This window comes from Cinclus cinclus, chromosome 5, assembly GCF_963662255.1.
Source record: "Cinclus cinclus chromosome 5, bCinCin1.1, whole genome shotgun sequence".
NCBI classification, from domain to species: domain Eukaryota; kingdom Metazoa; phylum Chordata; class Aves; order Passeriformes; family Cinclidae; genus Cinclus; species Cinclus cinclus.
The window spans coordinates 50,226,113-50,247,075 of record NC_085050.1 but is presented as its reverse complement, the minus strand read 5'-3'; the positions used below and the strand labels follow the sequence as shown (position 1 = coordinate 50,247,075).

Sequence of the window (20,963 nt, the reverse complement as noted above, 5' to 3'; positions counted from 1 at the left end):
CTTTTGGAGGAAAAAAAGCTCACCCTTGGAGCAGAGTATATACAGACCCATAACAATAAATAAATTACTTTTCCAGTATATGCATGCCAGAGTAAATAGGTATGCTTGTAGAAAATACAATGTCAGCTCAGGAATTTTAATGCATTTATCAGACCTTAGGCACTACCTCCATGGAAAGTAAAACAAAGGCAGTAGAATGCTGACAAGTGAGAGATAAAATGACTATGGGAGTAACAATATGTGATGAGTCTCCCTGGCTGTTGCATAATTCATATCCTCAAAGATACATCAAAAGAAGACAAATTAAACCAGCACTTAGAAATGGTATTTTATAAGGAAAAGTTTGGTCCATTACATATCAGACATCATTTTGAAAGAAGATTTTATTACGTTGTAAGTTAGGCAAAATCAGCCTTTTGTTTTCTCTGCCTGAGCAGCAGCATTACAGCCCAGGAGAGCTGCAGCAGACTCCTGCCACAACAACAAGCCCAGCATCAAACAAAGGTATTGGCTCCTGCAAGCAACACTATAATGATGGAGTGCACATTATCTGCTTCACAGAGTTCCCTCTGGACCCTGGCTCATTACCAGGCTAAAATGTTCTAATTTTACAAACCATCAGTAGCTTAAAATAAACATGCCTATTAAAAAGATCTCTTCAAGACTATCCTGGTTATAGTGTCCCACTAATGGGCAAAACAAAGGTTTCACAATGCAGTTTCTGTCAACAACCTACTTCATTATACAAATGTAAACAGCTTGAAGACAGTTCCAGCAACTGAGTCTGACATTTAGAGAACTTGTAGGATTAGTAAACCTAGACTCCCTTGCACACATGAAACTGGTACTTAGAACATCAACTTAGATTAAAAAAAACAAAAACAAAAGAAGAAAACCAGCAACAAAAGGAATCCATGCATCTTTAAACAGCATGAATTTAATGAATTAGGAAAATGCTAGGCTAGCAAGCCATCTAGTGACCATTCTAAGACATCAGTTTTACTGAAAGCCTAATTCTACCAAAGGACAAATCACAGAATATTTCTCAACATTTATTATTTCTCAAAGCATTCATATAAAAGTGGAAAAAGAAAAAATAAACTAGATGCATTATGGAAATATGCCTACTCACACTGGGGTGGTAAGTTCTTTGCTGATGCTGATTGCCTCTGGAGATCACCTAGTCCAGCCTCCTGCTCAAAACTGGTCCCACTACAGCAGGCTGCTCAGGACCCTTGGCCAATCAAGCATTTAATGTGCACGAGCATGTGGACAGAGCATCCAAAACCACTCAAAGCAACTTATTCTAATGATTGACCATCTCTATAGCAAAAGGTTTTTTGCCCTTATGCCTTATTTTAATCTTCCATATTTCACCACGTGCGCTGCCCCTAATCCTACCCTTGTACACCGCTAAGACAAGTCTTCATTAGTCTTCCCTATACTCTCCCACTTGGATGATAGAAACTGCAACAAGAACTCCTTTAGTTTTCTTTTCTCCAGGCTGAACAAATCCACTTCCCCTCAGCCTCTCCTTATGCAGTGACATACTCCAGCCTCTGACCATCTTGATGACCTTCTGTCAGCTCACAGAAGCACATCAATGTTTATTTTCTTCTGGGTGAAGGAGAAGGGCACAAATCTGGACAAGGTATCCAGAGAAGATATTACAAGTGCCACATAAAATTGCAAAATAGCTTCTCTCAAGCTTCTGGCTATGCTCTTGTTATTCACAGTACAGCATGCAGGTAGTCTTCTCTGTAGCATAGGCACATGTTCTTTTAATGCTGACAAATATTAGTACAATGCCAAACAATTTATTTCATAGAATCATAGAAGCACAGAATAGTTGGGGTTGGCAGGGACCTTAAGGATCATCTCGTTCCAACCTCCCTGCCATGGGCAGGGACACCTTCCACTAGACCAGGTTGCTCAAAGCCCCATCCAACCTGCCCTTGAACACTTCCAGGGATGAGGCATCCACAGCTTCTCTGGGCACCCTGTTCCAGTGCCTCACCACCCTCACCCTCAGTAATTTCTTCCTGATATCTAATCTAAGCTACTTTCTGCCAGTTCAAGGCCTTGTCCTCTCCCTAAACACCCTTATAAAAGTCCTTCTTTAGCCTTCTTATAAGCCCTCTTATTCAAAATACAGGAAATCTACAGAAATTATATTATCAAGGTAGCACTGCATTAACATAGTCTAAAAACAAGACGTTCCTGTTTAGCCTTGCCTTGATTTCATTGTCTTTCATTGAACTAAGCAACCACTAAGATATCTTGCCATTCATTATACCGTTATCTTCAAAGAAAAAGCAAAAAGTGCTAGATGGGCATTAGACAAAGCTGACTGGGCTAGGAGCCAGCAGTCAGCTCCATGTACCAGTGCAAGCCTCCTGGGATCATTATCTTGGCACATGTGACATAAGTTTCTACAACTTTGAATTGTTCTGAGCAGGAGGCACAGGGCCCCACAGTCAGGAACTGCCACCTCTTATAGGCAGGACTCCTGTACAGCTCTCCTATTTTCTACAAAAAAAAAAAAAAGAAATGCAGAGAGGGATTTGGGCAAAAATCTAGAATTCTCTTACAGTTTTCTATCCTGTCTTATCTCCTGAGAAACCTTGAGAAAGCAGACATCCATGAGGAGTGTTCTTGAACATTTCAGTACAAGAGACTAAATCTCTCCAGAGCTGTACTTACACAGAGCCCTAAAATTAACTAGTGCTGGCTACATGATGAGGTCTTTTGCTTATATCAACTTCAACACTTGGGGGAGCTTTGCTCAAACTATTGTCTACACCCTGACTTTCCAGAACATCCAACTTACATAAAAAAGCATTAGCTATTGTCTGCAAGACTATCTCAATTTAAAAAAAAATTGTTGTCTGGAATGTCATCCACTACCCACTGACTATTGATAAGTATGTAAGGAAACAACATTTCTTCTACACAAGGATTAGCAAATTCTGGGGCTATGGTTTCAGGAGGATAAAGCCACCTCTCTGCTACCTTCACTTTTAGTGTTGGGTTTGGGACTTTTTTGTCTGTTTTGTTTCCCATGTGGGGTTTGTTGGGGGTGAGGTTTTTTAGATTGGGTAATGAGCCAAATCCACTTATCAGGCAACAGGAGAAGGCCTGGAGACTTCAAAAGGGATGGTACAGATTGCAGGCATGAACAAGGAAAGTGATCTACCTTCTCAGAAGCTATAAACCATAAACTCAACTCAGCCATGTCAAGAAGATTAGTTTTCTGAGCTGGTCATTACACAATTGCAGGACTACCTTTACTAGTAAAAAAAAATTAAAAAGTGGAAATAAGGAAAAGCAGACATAAGCACAGCAGCTCCTATTTAAGTGAGATCAAATCGCTGTAAGTGCACCCCTGTCTCTCCACATCTGCAGGATATATTAAATTGTATACTATAGAGCCAGTGTAAAAATTCAGGCTCTTTAAAATAGGTTGCTAGCATTTTCAAGTCAGAATTCACTGTTGGTTCTTTAACAACTGAGACAGCCTCCTCTCCCTTCCAGCTATGGATATAAATTAATTTTCCACTTGTCCAACTCTTATTTCACTTGGAGATCAATCCTGTGCAATGTTTAGGTTTAAAAACGAAACACACAATAGGACAACTTTAAAAGTTTGAACTGAAAGATGCATAAGCCTTTATGTCTCAAAAACTGTGATTGTTTTTCCCAGCACTTACAGGTTACAAATACTTGGAAATTGCAGGCACAAATACTTGGAAAAAAGTTTCTAAGATATGTCTCCATTTCTGCTCACCCTCTCTTGAAGAAGTTCCACAACTTGCTGTACACAATCATTCACATCACAGGCATCAGTTTTCAGCACAAGCTCTGGGGCTTCTGGTTTTTCATACTCAGAGTCAATCCCAGTAAAACCTACAGAACAGAAAACAAAAATATTAGGTGACTTCTTCCAAATGATAACTTCATTTTAATGCTGTTCACAGACAGTTTTCTATATATAAATGAACACAACAGGCAAGAACATAGAGTTTTAGCTTCCTTAATACAGGAACTCTTAGGGAAATCAGCAGGTTTCTTTATCAGACTCTTTGCTAATCACAGATCTGACAGCATCAAACTTCAGTACATACATAGCACTTTTTTGTTGGTGAAGCTATTTGATTTTTACTGTGAATAAAGAAAAGAGCACTGGCAGAAGAACAGTGCACATCAACCCAGACTTAGTCATGCATCCACTTCCCTTCATTATCAGCTGATTGTTGCTCTTAAAAAATTAATAAAAGATGAAACAATATTACAAACATCCAATATACATGCAAATTTACAGTCAGACCACCAAACAGTAATCCAAAGTAAGGATTTTCAACACATTTTACATTAGTTTAGCTAATATACTCATCTCAAGATAGCTGCTAATGTAAGATTGATGACTTTGTTTATTATAATAGCTGTCAGAGACTGTACAAGCTACCAGTGACACTTGTTCTGGCCTACTTAGCTTGCAATCTGCTTTGAAACCGTGGAGACTCTAACCACCAATGCATGAACAAGGAGGAAAAAAAATCAAGCCCAAAGGCAAAGAGTAGAAGCACTACAAGTTAGATCTGCATCAAGAATACCAGCTGAGCTTCAGCAACTCAATATCTGCATCCTCCACAAGTGCAAATGCAAACATTAGAACTCCAGTTTTTCACTTTGGATTTAAATACCCTCAAAATTAGTAGTTTAGTTCCTCATCTAAGAAAAATACCAATTACTGCAGTCATGTCATGTCATACCCATGTCCTAAAGAAAGGCTGGTACCTTTTCCAAAACCTGTATACTTTAGAAGGATCTGAATGCAAGAGGAGCAGGAAAGAAAATGTCTCATTACCATTTCCAGAGAAAAAGAAGATAACAGTTGCTGACATTCCTTGTGAACTGGCAAGCTTGTTTCATTTTTATCCTTCAAATATCAGATAGGTCATAAGATACAGCCATTGCTACACCCACTTGTATCTTGCTCAGTCACTGTTTACTTCACTACCACTTCTTCCAGAAAACAATTCCATTATGGGGCTTGCAAAATTAACAAAATATTAGGGATGTTCACAAAATAGGCACAAATAAGGATTCTGGACAAACTGTATCTTTGTATCATGTCAGTTCAAAGCCGTCTTGCTTTGATTTTTAACAAATCTTAATTCAGCTTTCTTTATTCCTGGTGTTTGCATGAAATATTCTGTAGTAATGCAAGTATCAAACAACCATTCATACAGAATGTCTTAGATTTCTTGAATTCTTTATCAGTTCTGATTAAGGTGAATTCATACAGCATCTGCAAACTCCACCCCCAAAAGTGGTTACTTTAAAAAAACAGCTTTGCTACTATCTATCTGATGATAGACCTACCTATCATCAGCCTCTATAGCAAACTATAATGTAACACAGAGCAAAGCAGCACTTGAAACAATACTTGCAATGAATAATTGCATAGCTAAGCTTTTTTTATTGCAGGTTATACTTAAATCTTGACCTGAGTCTGGGAATAGGAAATAATCTTCATGGGCACTAGAATAGAAGATAGATTTAAAAGTTAGTATCTTCAGAAGCGCTCTTAATGGTCTACAGGTAGATAGTGGCCATGTTTTACATTTTGGAAGAAACTAGCAAGTTTTATTAATGCAGTTCTTTAAAGACTTCAGAAAGAATCAGGCTCTTTTTAACTGGTCAATGGAAAAACAAAGGAGACAAGACTAATCCTCAGTCATTACGTGGTTTCTATTGAAACCTTGAAAATGATCAAGGCCTTTTGTGTGTGTGGTCAGTCACTTTTACCCTTTTGCTATCCTACATACTTAACTAGTCAGTTCCATGAGTTAGAAGTCAATTCCAATTTTCTTCTCAGTCCTGTCCTGAATCCATGCTCCTTTTAAGGGTGATAAACTCAGACTTAAGCACATCCACTTATGTGGAGTCAAATTACACCAATGTTTCACTTATGCAGAAAGGATGTGAATGCATCTAGGTTCACCTTTAATTTCTCCAGCCCTGGCTTTCTTATAGAGTCCTTTAACATCTCTCTGCTCACAGACATGCAATGGAGCATCCACAAATACTTCAAAAAAAGGCAAACTTGCCCCTTCATGAATTCGTCTGGCGTTATTACGATCCTGAAAGAAAACAGAAGAAAAATCCTAAAAGGTTACCCCCACATATTTTTACTGGTTTTTGCCTTTGAAGTTCATTTTAAAGAAGCTGACAGCACAATGTAAACAAGCTTTCAAAGTCTAAAAAAAGAAATGTGATTTGATTAACTGATGCCCTGAAAACCTACATCACTTTCGCTATAGGACATCACATGGTAAAAGCTGACAGAAAGATGTGAGATATTTTACATTAAACTCGATTTATAAGAAAAACCCACAACCAAACCCAGACAATAGAATGCAAGGCTTTCTGCACCTATACATATAGGTCTGAGGAATTACGTCTGCCTAGCTGAGTACAGCCAGAAGGAGGTGTTACCTGCTGCTCTTGATATAACCACCCTTCTCTCCTGAGCACCAGTTCTCGCTACATTCCTTAATTTGACGAGACTTGTGTAGTCCAAATATTGTAATATTTGCATTATTTTATTTTATCATATTTTTATGGCTTGCCAAGCTTTGGAACAATATTGGTGACTTCCACTGAGAGAACAGAAAAAGACTTCCAAAATCCACTAAAATCTTCTCTTACTAAATATTGTTTATTTTATTAGTTATTTTTCTCATATCTAAAGACTTCTGTTATACTATAGGGTTTGAGTTCCCCAAATTATTATCAGAAGTGTTTGCACCACTTTAACCAACGAAATGACACATTCTCATGCTGTGAAACTCCTAAGCTTGAAGTCCCTGGGTCATTGTTCAAGATACTTGGGTGTTCACACATCCTTTTTGTCTCTGCCCTCCAGGTTCTTATGCATGGATGAAAACAATGTTCACACAACAATGTGAATGTGGATTTACATTAATTTTTAGTATTATATAATGTCATGTTGCATACACATGAAATAAAGTAACTAGCACCTACAAGCAATTAAAACACCTTTCCCTCAAGTCACTTGGTAAAAATAAAGCTCTCACCATTCATTCACAAATGGGAAAATTGCTTTTAAAATCAATTTACCCAAGTCTTCAGGTTAAGTGTACATCTAGTCTTCATATTTATAAACTACTGGAATCTACATGGATCAAACAAGATATTGCAATCTTAAGAGCCTTTCTTGGAATAACACTTGAGCTTGTTTGTAATGTTACAGTAATAATTCTGTCTAATGGACAGAAAGATAGTTCAGTTACAGAACTAATGTAAACATTTTATACTTAAAATTAATATTTATGTTTTGAGTAATCATCTCCATAAAACATAAATGCCACCAAAAAAAAAAAATCAAGTAAATATTTGATTCTGCCTAAGTTCAGAAATGGATTTCTGTAACTAGGATTCTGAACGATATTTTGAATTTTCCCTGCATTTCACCTAGATCGTTTTCACACTTACCTGAGCATAGGGAGAGATGAAACTAGTAATGCACACCAAACCAGCATCTGCAAACAATTTAGCAACTTCAGCAATACGACGTACATTTTCTTCTCTATCTTCTGGAGTGAAACCCAGATTCTTATTAAGGCCTTGGCGAATATTGTCACCATCCAATGTGTAGCATGGAATACCATGGCATACTAAATACTCCTCCAGTGCCATGCTTACTGTTGTCTTCCCAGCACCAGATAGACCTAAAATATTCAATAATAATATAAATATATAGGCATAGGAACAAGTTAAGGCAAGTTGTAGTACATGCATATTATGAAAATCCCAAAGTGCCAGGCATCAGCAGCAATGCCTTCTGCATAGGCTTACCTGGAGTATAAGAGTATAAGAGTACTGGAGTATAAGAGGCTTCTACACAGACAATAGGTAAAGAGAGACTAAGGTAAAACTGTGTAATTTGAAGCAAGTAAGAGCTTGGCCTTGAGCTCTGCTGCTGCTTATAGAGATGATGCACTGAATTAGACACCACTGACTCAAGACTCACACAAAGCAGCAATGCTCCACTAACTGCCGTGTGTTAGCAACAAGAAAAAAAAAAACTGTACTAGCAAAGTCTGGTATAATTTAGAATCTTTGACAACAAAACTATGCTAGCCCTAAAAAATCCACTGTTCACTTTCATTTGGAAATGTATTTAAATAATTTTTCCAGACTAGATTTCAATTTATCTAGAGCACATGCTTCTGCTTATTCCAATAAGTCAATTCGTAAATACAACACAAACTCAGATCTTCATAAGTTGACATTACCCTTTGAGTGAGGGGGGAAAAAAAGGGGTAATGGTAGTATTAAAAAAGTAGCACTACTGGGTGAAGAAAAATGTCTTTATTAGTGGCGATTAACATTTATTCTAACTTTCAGACAATGGAGAAAAAAAAATCACACAAAACAGCAACTTGGTGTTACTTCCAAGACATCTATGGCAAAGAATTAGCAGCCATGCTAAGCATTATGTCCTAAGAAACCACGAAGTGCACAGGAAGCCTTGACAGCTTGGGGTGTAACTTTAAGAAAAGGAGTCATTGCATTGCTTCCTCTGGTACCCATTACCAACTCAGTCTGTTAATCTACCCACCCACACTCAGGCAGTTTTTACCCCATCTCTCCTTTTTGTGTGTTGGGGGAGGCTGTGGTAAGTTCACTGATGATTTCACAAGCTGAATCAGCTCAGTGTTGAGCTGGGCAAGAGATACAGTGTGTGCAAGGCAAGAGAAGGAACACAAGGCAGGAAACAGAAGAGTCTCCCTTTGGCAGCAATTAAGTACACCCCCATCACAGAAAATAGGCACAGCAGTCCAAAAGAAGATTTCAGCAACTTCATCATTTACTTCTCACTGATGCAGTCTTTGATTTGCCATTTTTGTCCCCACATCTAAGCTCCATATTCACTCAAACACTGTCTTTTCACACATCATTTGATTTCCCAACATGGAATGAATTGCAAAAGTTAAGGTTATACATTAATGAATTTAAAAACATTATTCAAGCTGACAAGTCTTTAAAATAACTTACACTCTAAAAATTGCATATTATTTTACACATGAAAGTAATGTTTTTCCATATTTTTGCTAAATTCCTCAGTTTCCTTTACAAGGACCCTCTGACTCAACATTCATTAAAATAGAGCTCTCAAATAAAGGTTGCCTTGAAAAATGAAAAGCAATCCCTAAAAGATCTTTCCATACACTCCCACTCCATGAGTGCTGATAAAGTAAAAGAATCTTTGAATGTGCCAATATTTCAGCTTTTATTCTAATACCTATCAGAATTTTGAAACTCATGTTTGCACAGTTCTAGAATGGTTAATATTGCTTACTTCAATGCCTACAGTCCTTTTCACCCTCTCACATTACTGCTCAAACATCTTCAATAACCTAACTACCCACACCCATTCTTGATATCTTACTATCACCACCCTCCTTCCTGAAAAAAAAGGAAACTGGATATTAAGATTACATTTGTTTAAAAAGAACATTGACTGGAAAATGTTGTCATGTAGATCACTGAGAAACCATTTTTATCATTACCTTTTTCAAAATTAGATTAATGAATTACCAGAAGAAACAGAAAGGCAGCTCACCAGATCATTCACACATTGAGAAAGAGAGGCTGAAGCTGTGTGATGGAAACAGGGAGAGAAAGGGCTCCATTCTTTTTATTTTCTTCTCCAAAGAAATACATGACAGCAAGCCACTGTATCAAATCTGCTTGGAATGGCTCTTAGCATTTTGTTATCAATGACTGCTTCACATTTCACACACATTTACTGACACTAGTGGAAATAAGTTTTACTTAATGTAAATGTTGTAAGTTTCTAATGCTCTGTGAGGATCTTCTATGTTGCAATACAACAGCATTCTAAATGGCTTATAAGCCAATTAAATTACATATTTTGCTATTTCTTAAATTCTGGTTTTAACTGAAAGAATGAACTTTACAGGAAATATTTTAAAGCTTCCAAAACCTTTGAAAGACAGAACAAAAAAAACTTCTTCACAGTTGTGAAACAAAAAATATCTTCCAGAATGTATTTACCTCCTGTATTTACAAAAAAATACCCACAGAGATTATTTCAAAAATAACTGCCAGTGTGCATTGCCTAAACATGCAGTTGCTGCCCAATGGCACAAGTTTATGTTGAAATGTTATTGAAATGGCAAGGAGACATTTCCACAGAACAGTCCAAAGAGAAGAGGCTTTTACAGAAATGATCCAGAAGTACAGACTCTTACCATAAAAATGTGCAATTTCATTTCTAAATAGATAAAATGGACAGTACAAAGAGACAGAATTGGTTAAAACAAAAAGAAAGAAAATTTAAAAAAAAAAAGCAATACACACAAAGAAATCCAGAATTAAGTAGCGAACAGGACCAAAAAAACCAACCCTCCCAGAGCACTGAACAAAATACATTCTCAAGTTACTATTTGTCCCAAAGCAATTTCCTGCTGGTCTACCTAAAAATAGTAATAAAATTGCATCAAGATCTTAGATTTCACAAACATTCAACTTTGCATGCAAAAAAGAGCTACAGCTAAGTAGCTTTTCAAAGGAGTAACTAAGACAAAAGGATCCTCAGAAATCCATAACTGTACCTGTTAACCAGACTGTGCATCCACGAAAGCCACTTCTTGTTCCTACCACTTGGCCTCTCTTATTCCTGCTGACATGATGAGCTTGGTAGGTAACATTGGTTGCCCTTTGCATTCCCTGTAAAAGAAGAAGTCAATCAAGTCTTTGATAAAGGGTGAATTGGCAAAGCAAACAAATCCACCCACAGGCACAAAAAAAGACTTGGAGACAGAAAACTGGAAGTAAAACCAATACCTATTCTACCAGCTCCAGCATGGATCAAAGTAGGCACAGGAAATTAGAATAGTCAGCCACAGACAACCACATCCCTTGTGCTACTCAGTGAAGCTTGAGACTGACAGGCTAATCAACTTTCAAGTACTACTAATACTACTTTCAAATAAAACTTACTTAAGAAAATTCAACTATAAAAAAGACAGATGAACTGCTACAGCTGCTTGACTTGACTTCTATTCAAGCAATTTTAGGGGTCAGCTTGGTAGAGTGCCATGGGATAAAGACCTGAATGGAACAGGGACCCAAGAAAACTGGTTAATATTCAAAGACCATCTCCTCCAAGCTTAGGAGAGCTGCATCGCAACAAAGCAGAAGTCAGACAAAAACAGTCAGGAAACCTGCATGGATGAACAAGGAATTCCCAGACAAACTCAAACACAAAAATTAATCCTACAGAGGGTGGAAGACTAGGGATAATGCAGGCTCTCTCTAGATGGAAAAGGAAGAGATGGTTACCTGAGACATGGAGAAGGCTGAGACACTCAACAACATTTTTCACCTCAGTCTTCCCTGACAAGTGCTCCAGCCATACCACCCAGGTCATGAAAGGCAAATGGAGGGACTGGGAGAATAAAGAACCATTACCCAAAGTAGGAGAAGACCAGGTCTGAGGCCATCTACAGAGCCTGAAGATGCACAGGTCGTTGGGACCTGATGACATGCATCCACAGCCCCTGAACAAACTGGCAGAGGATGTGGCTAAGCCACAATCCATCATATTTGAGAAGTCTCAGCAGTCTGGTGATGTTGGAAAAGGAGGAACTTGAGCCCATTTTTAAAAAGGAAAGTACGGAAGACTGGGGCAACTACAAACCCACTTCTCTGCCCATCAAGATCATGGAACAGAAGCTCCTGGAAACCATGCTAAGATACACAGAAAAAAAGGAGGTGATTTGTGACAACCAACTTGGCTTCACTAAGGGTAAATCATGCCTGCCAAATTTGGTGGCACTGGCTATTTGGCTCATTTTAAACTCCTAAGAGGCCTTTTCATTGCAAACTATGCATGCCTCTTCCAAATTTCAGTTAAGCAAGTGCCTTTACACATGCTATCATCAGTCTCAAGACAAGACGTATTTATCATAGATTCCAAATGCTTAATGAAAGTATTATTTCAATGAACTTCTTAAAGAATTTGTTTTAAAAGATGGGGTTTTTTCATATAATTTTAATTAAAATAAAGCTGGCTACTGAGTTTATAAAACTATTCATCATTCTAACCTGCTCTACAAATATATTCAGTAAGTTGACCCTGCTCTCAAACACATTTTACAGCCTAAAGTGAGAGAGCCCGCAGGAAGATGAGCCTTGGCATCATCTCAGACTTTAATAGTATCTGGCTATATGAACTTTGTTTGTGAAAGATCAAGACCTTAGATTGTCAGACCATGCATGAACAATCAAACAAAAAAGAAGACTTTAAAAAAGAGGGGAGGGAGGGAGGGAGGTAGGGGATGAGCAGAATTAGTGGTATCTGTATGCTGCTTTGGCTTCCCTTGCTTGCAAATATATTGCACTATCTTCTCTTTCATCATTGTACCAGTGCCAGTTGAAAAAGAAAACATGGAGCACATTTACTATAAAAGAAAGTAGGGACTATATTCTCTACAAAGTACTAGCAAAGAGCTGTTCATCGTTTCAAAGACACCGCAAAGTAGAATTAACAAAAATATGGTATCTACTTGTGGCTTCTAGGACTGCTGCTACATCATTCTTCTATCCAAAGGTTTATCTCTAACTTATTTGGAAATCATGAAGTTGTGGGATTCTATGCCCCCACTTCTATACATGGCTGGGCTCATAGTTAATAGAAACAGAAGCTCAAGGTAAGAACCTATGTTCAGGTTTTAAATACAATAACTCTGTAATTCAGTAATGACAGTCCAGCTACTAAAATTAGATGAACACTGAATGTCAACCCAGAATAAACCATGACCTGCAAACAGGTTATACCCATACGAAATGAAGTTATCCTCACTGATCATGTTACCTTCAAATAATTTATCTCTTAAAACAAAGGTTTGTGCACAAGGTTTTGTGCACAAAGTCATTGCAATACAGCTGACTAAAACCAAAAGTCAAAAAATCAAAATCTATCTTCTTATAGTAGGAACAATTATGGACAACATAAAATTGACGACTCAGTGAGCAAATGCATAAATTGTGGAATTAAAACTAACAAAAATAATTGAAGTGCTTTAATTAAAATATATATAGTGCATAATTAAGGTACACAGCCATTCAAACAAACACAGTAACAGCTGCATTCTTCCTCATTAATTGCAGTTGTACTGTACTGTACCAGGCACTAGATAACAACATCTCAAAGCACAAATCCCATGCCACTGTCTCAGTAAGCTCTCTTACATTAAGACATAAACCCACACATGGTTTGCTTTTGAACCCTGGCAACGAGTCTATTACCAGACTTGTACATTGAAGGCCAAATGTCTCATTCAAGGAAACCTCTTCCAGTCCATATTTCATAAGTCACATCAGTTTTCTCTCTTTTTCAGAACTAGGAAAGCAGCAATGAAAGTAATCAGGGTATTACGCTAGGTTTACAAAATACATGAATCCTTAAGGAAGCATGCTGGAGGGATTCTTAAAATTATGAAAAAGACACAACTCTTATGAAAAAAAAAAAAGTATTAATACCCACTTAGCGGAGATGAGAAATCACAGCAAGGAAAAGGCCTTGCTAGAGGACAAGGCACACATGTGCAGTGGAGCAGCCAGCAAGCTGAGGGACAATGACAATAATCTACCTGTACTTCAGAAGCAGGCACCTAAGACTAAAGGCTAAAGTGCCCAAAGAGTCTGCAGGCACTCAAAAACACACCTACCAGACACCAGCTGCCCCACCTTTTGTATCTGTGTACAGGCACACAAACAAGGCAGCTCAGTACTAATTCTGGGCAATGCAGTACCCAAATCCCCCTTATCTTCCAATAGAAAACCAATTTCATAGAGATGCTCTAAAAAGCTAATAATTTAGCAAGTCATTCTCTGTTGCTGGGGAAAAAAAAAAAAAGTAGTTCCCTAATTATGTCTGCTTTCCTACTAAATAATTTGCTTCCATATGATTTGCCCACCTCACTGAGCATAAATAGCTGAACAAGCTGAATGTTGTATCTTCAACAACCCATTTTTTAAGCTACTATCCCTGACATACACACTTACTATAAATATTGATGTGGCAGAAAAAAATACTCACTGGCACATACGGTTTGTGCTCTTAAATTATTTAGTCAGTCTTTAAATTCTTATACATAAAATTTGATGACTATCAACTGATGAAATTAAATGACCAACCAAAATGATACCAGACAAAGAACAATTGTTTCCTTTTGCACTCTATCAAAGCATCGCTCAACTTGGAGATCTACATTAACAATGTTAAAAGAAATGAAACATAAGAAAACATGGAATAGAAAAGCTCAATGAGATGAGCAAGTACCCTTTGAAAAAGCTATTTTAAAATTCTAAGCCTAATTGCATTCACTATAGTAGTCACTGCTGAAAGGACTACATTTTTGCAAAGGGGCTAATGAAAAAAGGGCATTAATCACCAACATTTATCTGCTTTTTTAACAGCCATTTGATATTTCCACTCTGATATCCCCACAAAAATATATCTTCCACCATGCAACACACTGCTTCTGCATTATGTAGACAAACATTTAATCTTGCTATTTTCCCTCCTACTTCACCACATTAAACAGAAATTGTGCTTCAGTTAACTGTGTTTCATTATAGCAGTAATGTCAGCTGAGAATGCTGACATATTCATTTCTTCTCTCACACTATGCTGGTTCATTTCTCACATGAAATCAAAATTGCTCTAACAGGCAAACATCTTGGTATTGAAGTTAAAAAATGGGTACTAAACAACTCCTTTCATAGATGTCCACTGGGGAGCTGCAATGATAAAGAAGGAAGGATAACTCCACTGTTTACTTTTTCTGGCATGAACGTAAATTTTAGCTTTGCAGGTAGTTGACCAAGGAAATTAATCACTACAGACAGCTTGGAACCACAGGAACAAAAGAAAGATCATGAAGCTCAAAACAAAATACTAACTCTGTCAACTTCTCTATGTACAGACTTCCTGAGATTACACTTCTTTTTTCTTATTTTTCTTGATGTTTTGCCCAGTTACATCTATAATTTTTTTATTGCCAAAGCCAAATCAGACTATCAGTGCCAAACACCTTTGATACAAGAACACAGGCATCAAGACGACAGAAAGCAAACCCAAGTTGCAATGCAAAATCAAAGGACAGCCAAAATAAGAGATTATTGCTTAACTGTTTTATGGTTAACAGTCAGATAGCATATACACCCGCATAAGCTGAATTTCTTCTTCATTACTTCCAAGCAACAATGAAATATTGTACTTCTAAGATCAATACAAAATTTTTAGCTTTCACAAAGTAAGACCTTGAGGAAGGAAGTAAATCTTTCCATGGCAAGCTGAGACTTCCCAAAGTGCAGCACCAACTTGGGACAGCTTGAGGCTGGAAGTATCAGAAAACAGACGTGATTTCCATATAAACCACATACACTGAAGAAACTGTGACTATTTTCATAATCTTCTGCTCCAAGATGGCAGTGCTGGTTCCCCAAGCTAAGAACTCCCACAGGCTAGCAAAAGCAACACAAGCAGCCCCTCTGAATTGCAGTCTTACTTCCAATGCCCTCCTCATTTCCCAGTCATAACAGTTTTTCAGGTCATTAGTTAACTTGCCCACCATGTACCGCTTATAAACCAGGGATTCCCTGATAACAACACATTTTTGTGACATTTAGTATTCAGCACTGATAACCAAATGGTAGTTTTCTTTTTTTTCCCTGCAAAGTGTTCTGCTCAATAGCCAAATAGTAACACCAAACACATGGAACAGTGCCCATTTTTTCTGCCTACATACAAACACAAGCAAGGAAAATAGACATGGCTCCAATACAAAAATTCAGCTACCACAGAGGTTATACCTACGTATTTTTATATTTCAGGATTAAACTGTCAGGAATACCTTCCATTAGTTACTTTCCCAAATTCTGGTTTGAAAATCTGTGCTTTGATTTGGACAACTGTGCTTGGGAAGGAAGGGCAAGCCCAGAAATTATATCTGAGCAATAATATATTTTAGTCTTTTAAAAACATAGCAATTCCCTAATCCATATTCTGCCATAGCCTATAGCATTACATTTTCTCCCATCTACATCAAGTATTCGTACATGGATCCTTACAGTAGCCCACCAGAAAGCAGTCTGCTACAGTGATACCAGTACAAAAAGGCACTTCAACACCTCTACATAAAGCACCACCCGAGCCTGCCGAATGCATGCTCTCGTCCCACTGGCACAGACTAGCTCCCCTTTGTCAGGTGCTCTAAAGCTGGGACAATATGAAAGATCACAGCAGCAGAAATCACCTACAATCTTCCCCAGTACTGTGGATACAAGACATCCAGTGCTAAAGATATTATTAAGGAGTGTGTCTTTGCTTACCACCTACTGCAGTACTAGCATGACCAAAGGCAGAGACAGCTCACTGACCAGTGCTGGAGGGGACTCACTGGCTGGCATCAGAGGGGAAGCATAAAAAATGAAGGCAGAATTACCCTACTTAATATGCTCTCAGAAACAAGAATTGGAGCAAGTTCTCATTTGGAGTCACTGCAAACTGACAGCAGCTCAGTCGTGTTAGGAATCCAATCTAAAGAAAGTGTTCCACATGTCTCCCTATCAAGCCATGTTTTCCACACTTAATGGCAGTGTCTGTGGCTATGCTGTGCTCTGTAAATTGGGAGTAACTGCTGTGCTCAGAGGTGGGCTTGGCAAGGGCATTTCCATAGGCAGAGGTGTAATTTGAATAGCCCGGGAAGCACAGAGAAATTCTGAAAGACAGGGCTCTGCCTACTCTCCTAGGGACTGCCAATTAAAGCAGAGTTAAGTCTCTTTGACTTTGCTCTCAGCTGAACAGATGCAGAGCCAGAAGTGCCAGAACATTTGCCTGTGGAGCATGTGAATCAGCAGCATTTTTGTTCCTGGTGAAGCTTATTGGTTTATATAGGGCATTTCAGTTGAGATCTTCTGAAGAAAAAGGAAGAAGCGAAGACTTCCCCTGCTTGCCACATAGCATAGAGGGGGTTGCCAACCTTAACTGAACTCAGCAAAGACTTTATGTCTGTTGAGGAATTTCTCTGGTTTGGACAAATCTATCTGGGCTTTGCTTAAGACTAAGGAAATGATACAGAGTAACTTTTGCATACACTTTGTTAACCCCACACAAACAATGCCTATTTCACTATCTTCAAAACATCTGATTTTGCTTTTTTCCTAGTGGAAATTGAAAGAATGTAAATTGCCAATTACTCTCTTATGTAAACAAGTTTGAGCTTGTTCATAGTGGAGGACACTTGGACAGGCACAACATCTACCAAACAGTATGACAGCAACTTCCCCATTTTTCAGGCAACAGTTGCTTTTTTTCAGGAAAGTTGTGGCCTGCAATACTCACAGCAAGACTTCAAAGACTGCTTTACACTCTTACATTCATACCAAATGTTTTCTGGATCTTATGTCTTGCCTGTTTCAACTCAGCACTGATTGAGAGAAATCATACTTTCTTTTTCCTTGTCTTGCATCATCAGAGGTATCAAATGCTTTCAAAGGTCTGCAACGTCTCTTCTAAATAGCTGCATTTTGGTCTTTGCTGAAAACCGATCTTCCCCCATCTTTCTGAACAAGAATGAAGGCTTTGGTGAGATTTTTTTAAGCCCCGTCTCGACAGTTTTCCACATAACACCCGCTATACAAAGAACCCCAGTCTTTGGCCAGCCCAGGTTTATGAATGGCTACATTGTACATCGCATTCTTAAGTCTTCCTTCTTCCAAAAAGCTGGAAGCCGAGGGCACGCGGCGGAAGAGTCAGGGATGAAACCTACAGACACCGGGTCCTCCGCGGAGGGGCTTCCTGCCCTTGCCCACAGCCGCCCCGGCCCGCCCAGCAGTGCTCCCCGGCCGCGCTGCCCTCGGGGCCCCGGCGCTGCCGCTCCGTGACCGCGCTCGCACCGCCGCGCCCCCGCCCCGCATCGCTCCCGGCCCGGGCGGGCAGCGGCGCACGGAGCCCCCCGTCCCGGCTCCCGCTGCCGCCCACTGCCACATCAGCACGGCGCTCAGCCTCTTCTTCCTCCCCGCTCCTCGGCCCCCGCACGCCCACCTGCCCACCGGCGCACCGCCCGCCCGCTCACCCAGCTCGGCACCCTGTTGCTCAGCTTGACTTTCTTGCACTGGCTCTCGGGCAGCTCCATGGCCGCGGGGGCAGCGAGAAGAGGAGGCAGTGGGGGAGGACGCGCCTTCCCGACTGATGCTCGGCGCAGATGAAGCCGCTGCCGCCGGGGAGCCGCCGTCTGCGCACTCCCTCGACTCGGCCAAAGGTGGTGCAGGGAGGAGCCGCGGCCCGGCGGCCGGAGGGAGGGAGGGAGGAAGGGAAGGAGGGAGGCGGCTGAGGGGAGAGGGAGCCACAGCAGCCCCGCCTCGCGCCTGCGCCGCGCCGTGACGTGCGCGAGGGGGCGATGGGCGCCATTTCCGCCGCCGTCCCTGCTCCTGAGCCCGGCGCTGTTCGTGTCCCTTTCCTTATCCCTGCTCCTGTGCCTGCCCGCGTCCCGGCCTTGTTCCCATCAACGCAGCTCGCTTCATTCAAGAGGACATAGTCCTAAGCTGTGATGAAAGGAGATAGCCTGAAGCTGCGCCACGGGAGGGAGGTGTGGGTTGGACGTTTGGAGGAATTACTCCACAGAAAGGGTGATGAGACACTGGAATGGGCTGCCCGGGGAGCGGATGGAGTCACCGTCCTGGAGGTGCTTAAGGAAACACTGTATAGGGCACTCGTACCCTGGTCTGGTTGACGCGGTGGCGTTCGGTCACAGGTTGGGCTCGATGAGTTCTGTCTTTTCCAGCCTCATGGATGGTGTGCTTCCCACCCGCTCTGCACTATCGGCCGGCATAGCGGAAATGTTCTCCCTTGAGCGTGTCCTCCCCACCTTTTCCACTTCATGTACAGAGGAGAGGCTGCTACACCCCTTGGGAAAAGCTCGGGATGAGCTGTCGCATTATTCCGTGACAAAAACTTTTCCAACAAAGCAAGCTCATCCCGTGCTGCTCCCTAAGCAATGTCTCTTACTGTGGTTTTAGAACCAGAAGTTCTTAGGTTCTTAGTTCCAGAACGGAACTGTTGTAGCAGTTGGGTGCTAATCTTAAGGTGGAGACGATGCCAAGCTAACAGGATTTACTGGCATTTACTGTATAAATATAAGTCCATTTACAATAGTTCAATAAATACTTTAGCACTTAAGTGTTATGGGTGGAAATGGTGCTGTAATCACAGGAGTTACATTTACTGTAAAAACCATTTAAAGCTATTCAAAGTCTGGAGCGTATTTGTTCACTGACAGTTTAAACAGGAAATAAAAAGGCTCTCTTTGTCGATCAATGTTTAATCCTGCTATATTAGAAATATGTCCTTCCAAAGAAAAGGAGTTGGCTTAAAAACAGATATTAATGTTCTGATTAAAAATCCTTATGCAAAGTAGACAATGTCTCTGAAATCAAGAAAAATAGTTAGAAATGCTCCCAGCCAATTTGAAGGTCTGATGGAACGAATAAAAAAGTAACTAAGAAATTTTAAAATTGCAGTTATTTATTTAGGCTTGACTTGAATGTTATGCCACTGCAAGTAACTGTTGAACAGATGGTCCCTGGCTGTATTCTGATCATGACAAACAGTGACAGAGCCAGGGCAAAATCTCCCATGCAATGCTCTCCTAGTTCTGGAAAGAAAACCAGGATACTTCTGTGGAACAGTGAGTTGAGAGCTTTCACCTGCTGACTATTCTGTTATGGCTAGGGTGTGGTCATTTACTGTGCTCTGCACAACATTGCTTTACATGGCTTAAGAATAATTCTCAGTGTTATTTGTCGTCACATTTTTAAAATTCTACTGTTATTTTATTCTGATTGTATAGGTATAGATCAGTACTGTTCATTCTCCACTCTGAGAGACAATAGTGGGAAAACAGTAGTTCCCAAGGGTTCTAAGGGTTCTAAGTTAAATCCAAAAACAAAGGCAGCCCACTTATGCATCTGTGATTAACTATGCAGCAGTGATTTCTTACAGGTCCATATGGCTCCCCTGTAATACTCACACATGGGCTGGGAGCAAAACACTTTGGGGTTTTTAATGGTCTGCATAGGAGTTTAGCCTTGGTCAGTTGTTTGACAACAAGAAGTCTCATCCCATCACAGGATCTTTTCTGCTATATACTTCCTAAAGAAATGTCGTATTCTGATTTAAAGGTTGACAAAACATTTAGCACTGGTGAAGTTTTAGGCAATAGTGTTTACAGCTTGGAAAACCACAAGAGAAGAAAACACAGTTGTATTGATCAGCATGTATACAATGCTGCCCAAACAGACTGAAGGTGGAGAGCTGCACAATTCTTTCCAGAAACTGTTGAAGAAATCCTGATGAACAAACTATATACAAGTGAAATGTGAAGTATGTCTGCAAATGTAGACACTAGTGGTCAGACAGATGACATACTCTTAGAGGTAATAAAAAAGCATTTCTGAACAATTCCTAAAACATCACCTTTTATGATTACACATAAAATACACATTCTAAAATTATGTATACAAATGCATATATAGTACACTAATATATTTTAGTAAAGGCACACACTTGGATGAGGTATATCACAAAACTGGTAAGTCTGGAAGGGACCACCGGTGGGCTTATCTGGTCCAACCTCCCTGCTCAAGCAGAGACCACATGGCACTGGATTGCAGCTAGATGTTTCTTGAGTATCTCCAGTAAGGAGACCCCACAACCTCCCTGGACAATCTGTTCAGTGTTCACCGGCACTGTAAAGAAGTTCTTCCGTATAGAATCAGAATCATAGAATGGCTTGGGTTGTAAGGGACCTTAAACATCATCTACTTCCAAGCCCCCT

The 20,963-nt window shown here is 39.9% G+C and overlaps 1 protein-coding gene across 2 annotated transcripts in view; it reads right to left on the bottom strand.

Annotated features, from left to right (window-relative positions):
- Positions 1-18,263, bottom strand: part of PAPSS1 (3'-phosphoadenosine 5'-phosphosulfate synthase 1) — a 38,324-nt gene extending 20,061 nt beyond the window's left edge. The window contains exons 1-5 of one of the 2 annotated variants that reach the window (XM_062493787.1): positions 18,204-18,263; positions 10,671-10,785; positions 7,522-7,757; positions 6,008-6,146; positions 3,788-3,906 (exon numbers count right to left, since the gene is read on the bottom strand). In XM_062493787.1, the coding sequence (XP_062349771.1) occupies positions 3,788-3,906; positions 6,008-6,146; positions 7,522-7,757; positions 10,671-10,785; positions 18,204-18,263 (669 nt within the window). Of the gene's footprint in view, positions 1-3,787; positions 3,907-6,007; positions 6,147-7,521; positions 7,758-10,670; positions 10,891-18,203 lie in introns of those variants that run through there. The other variant, XM_062493788.1, reaches the window with a different exon arrangement.
- Positions 18,264-20,963: the final 2,700 nt, after the last annotated feature.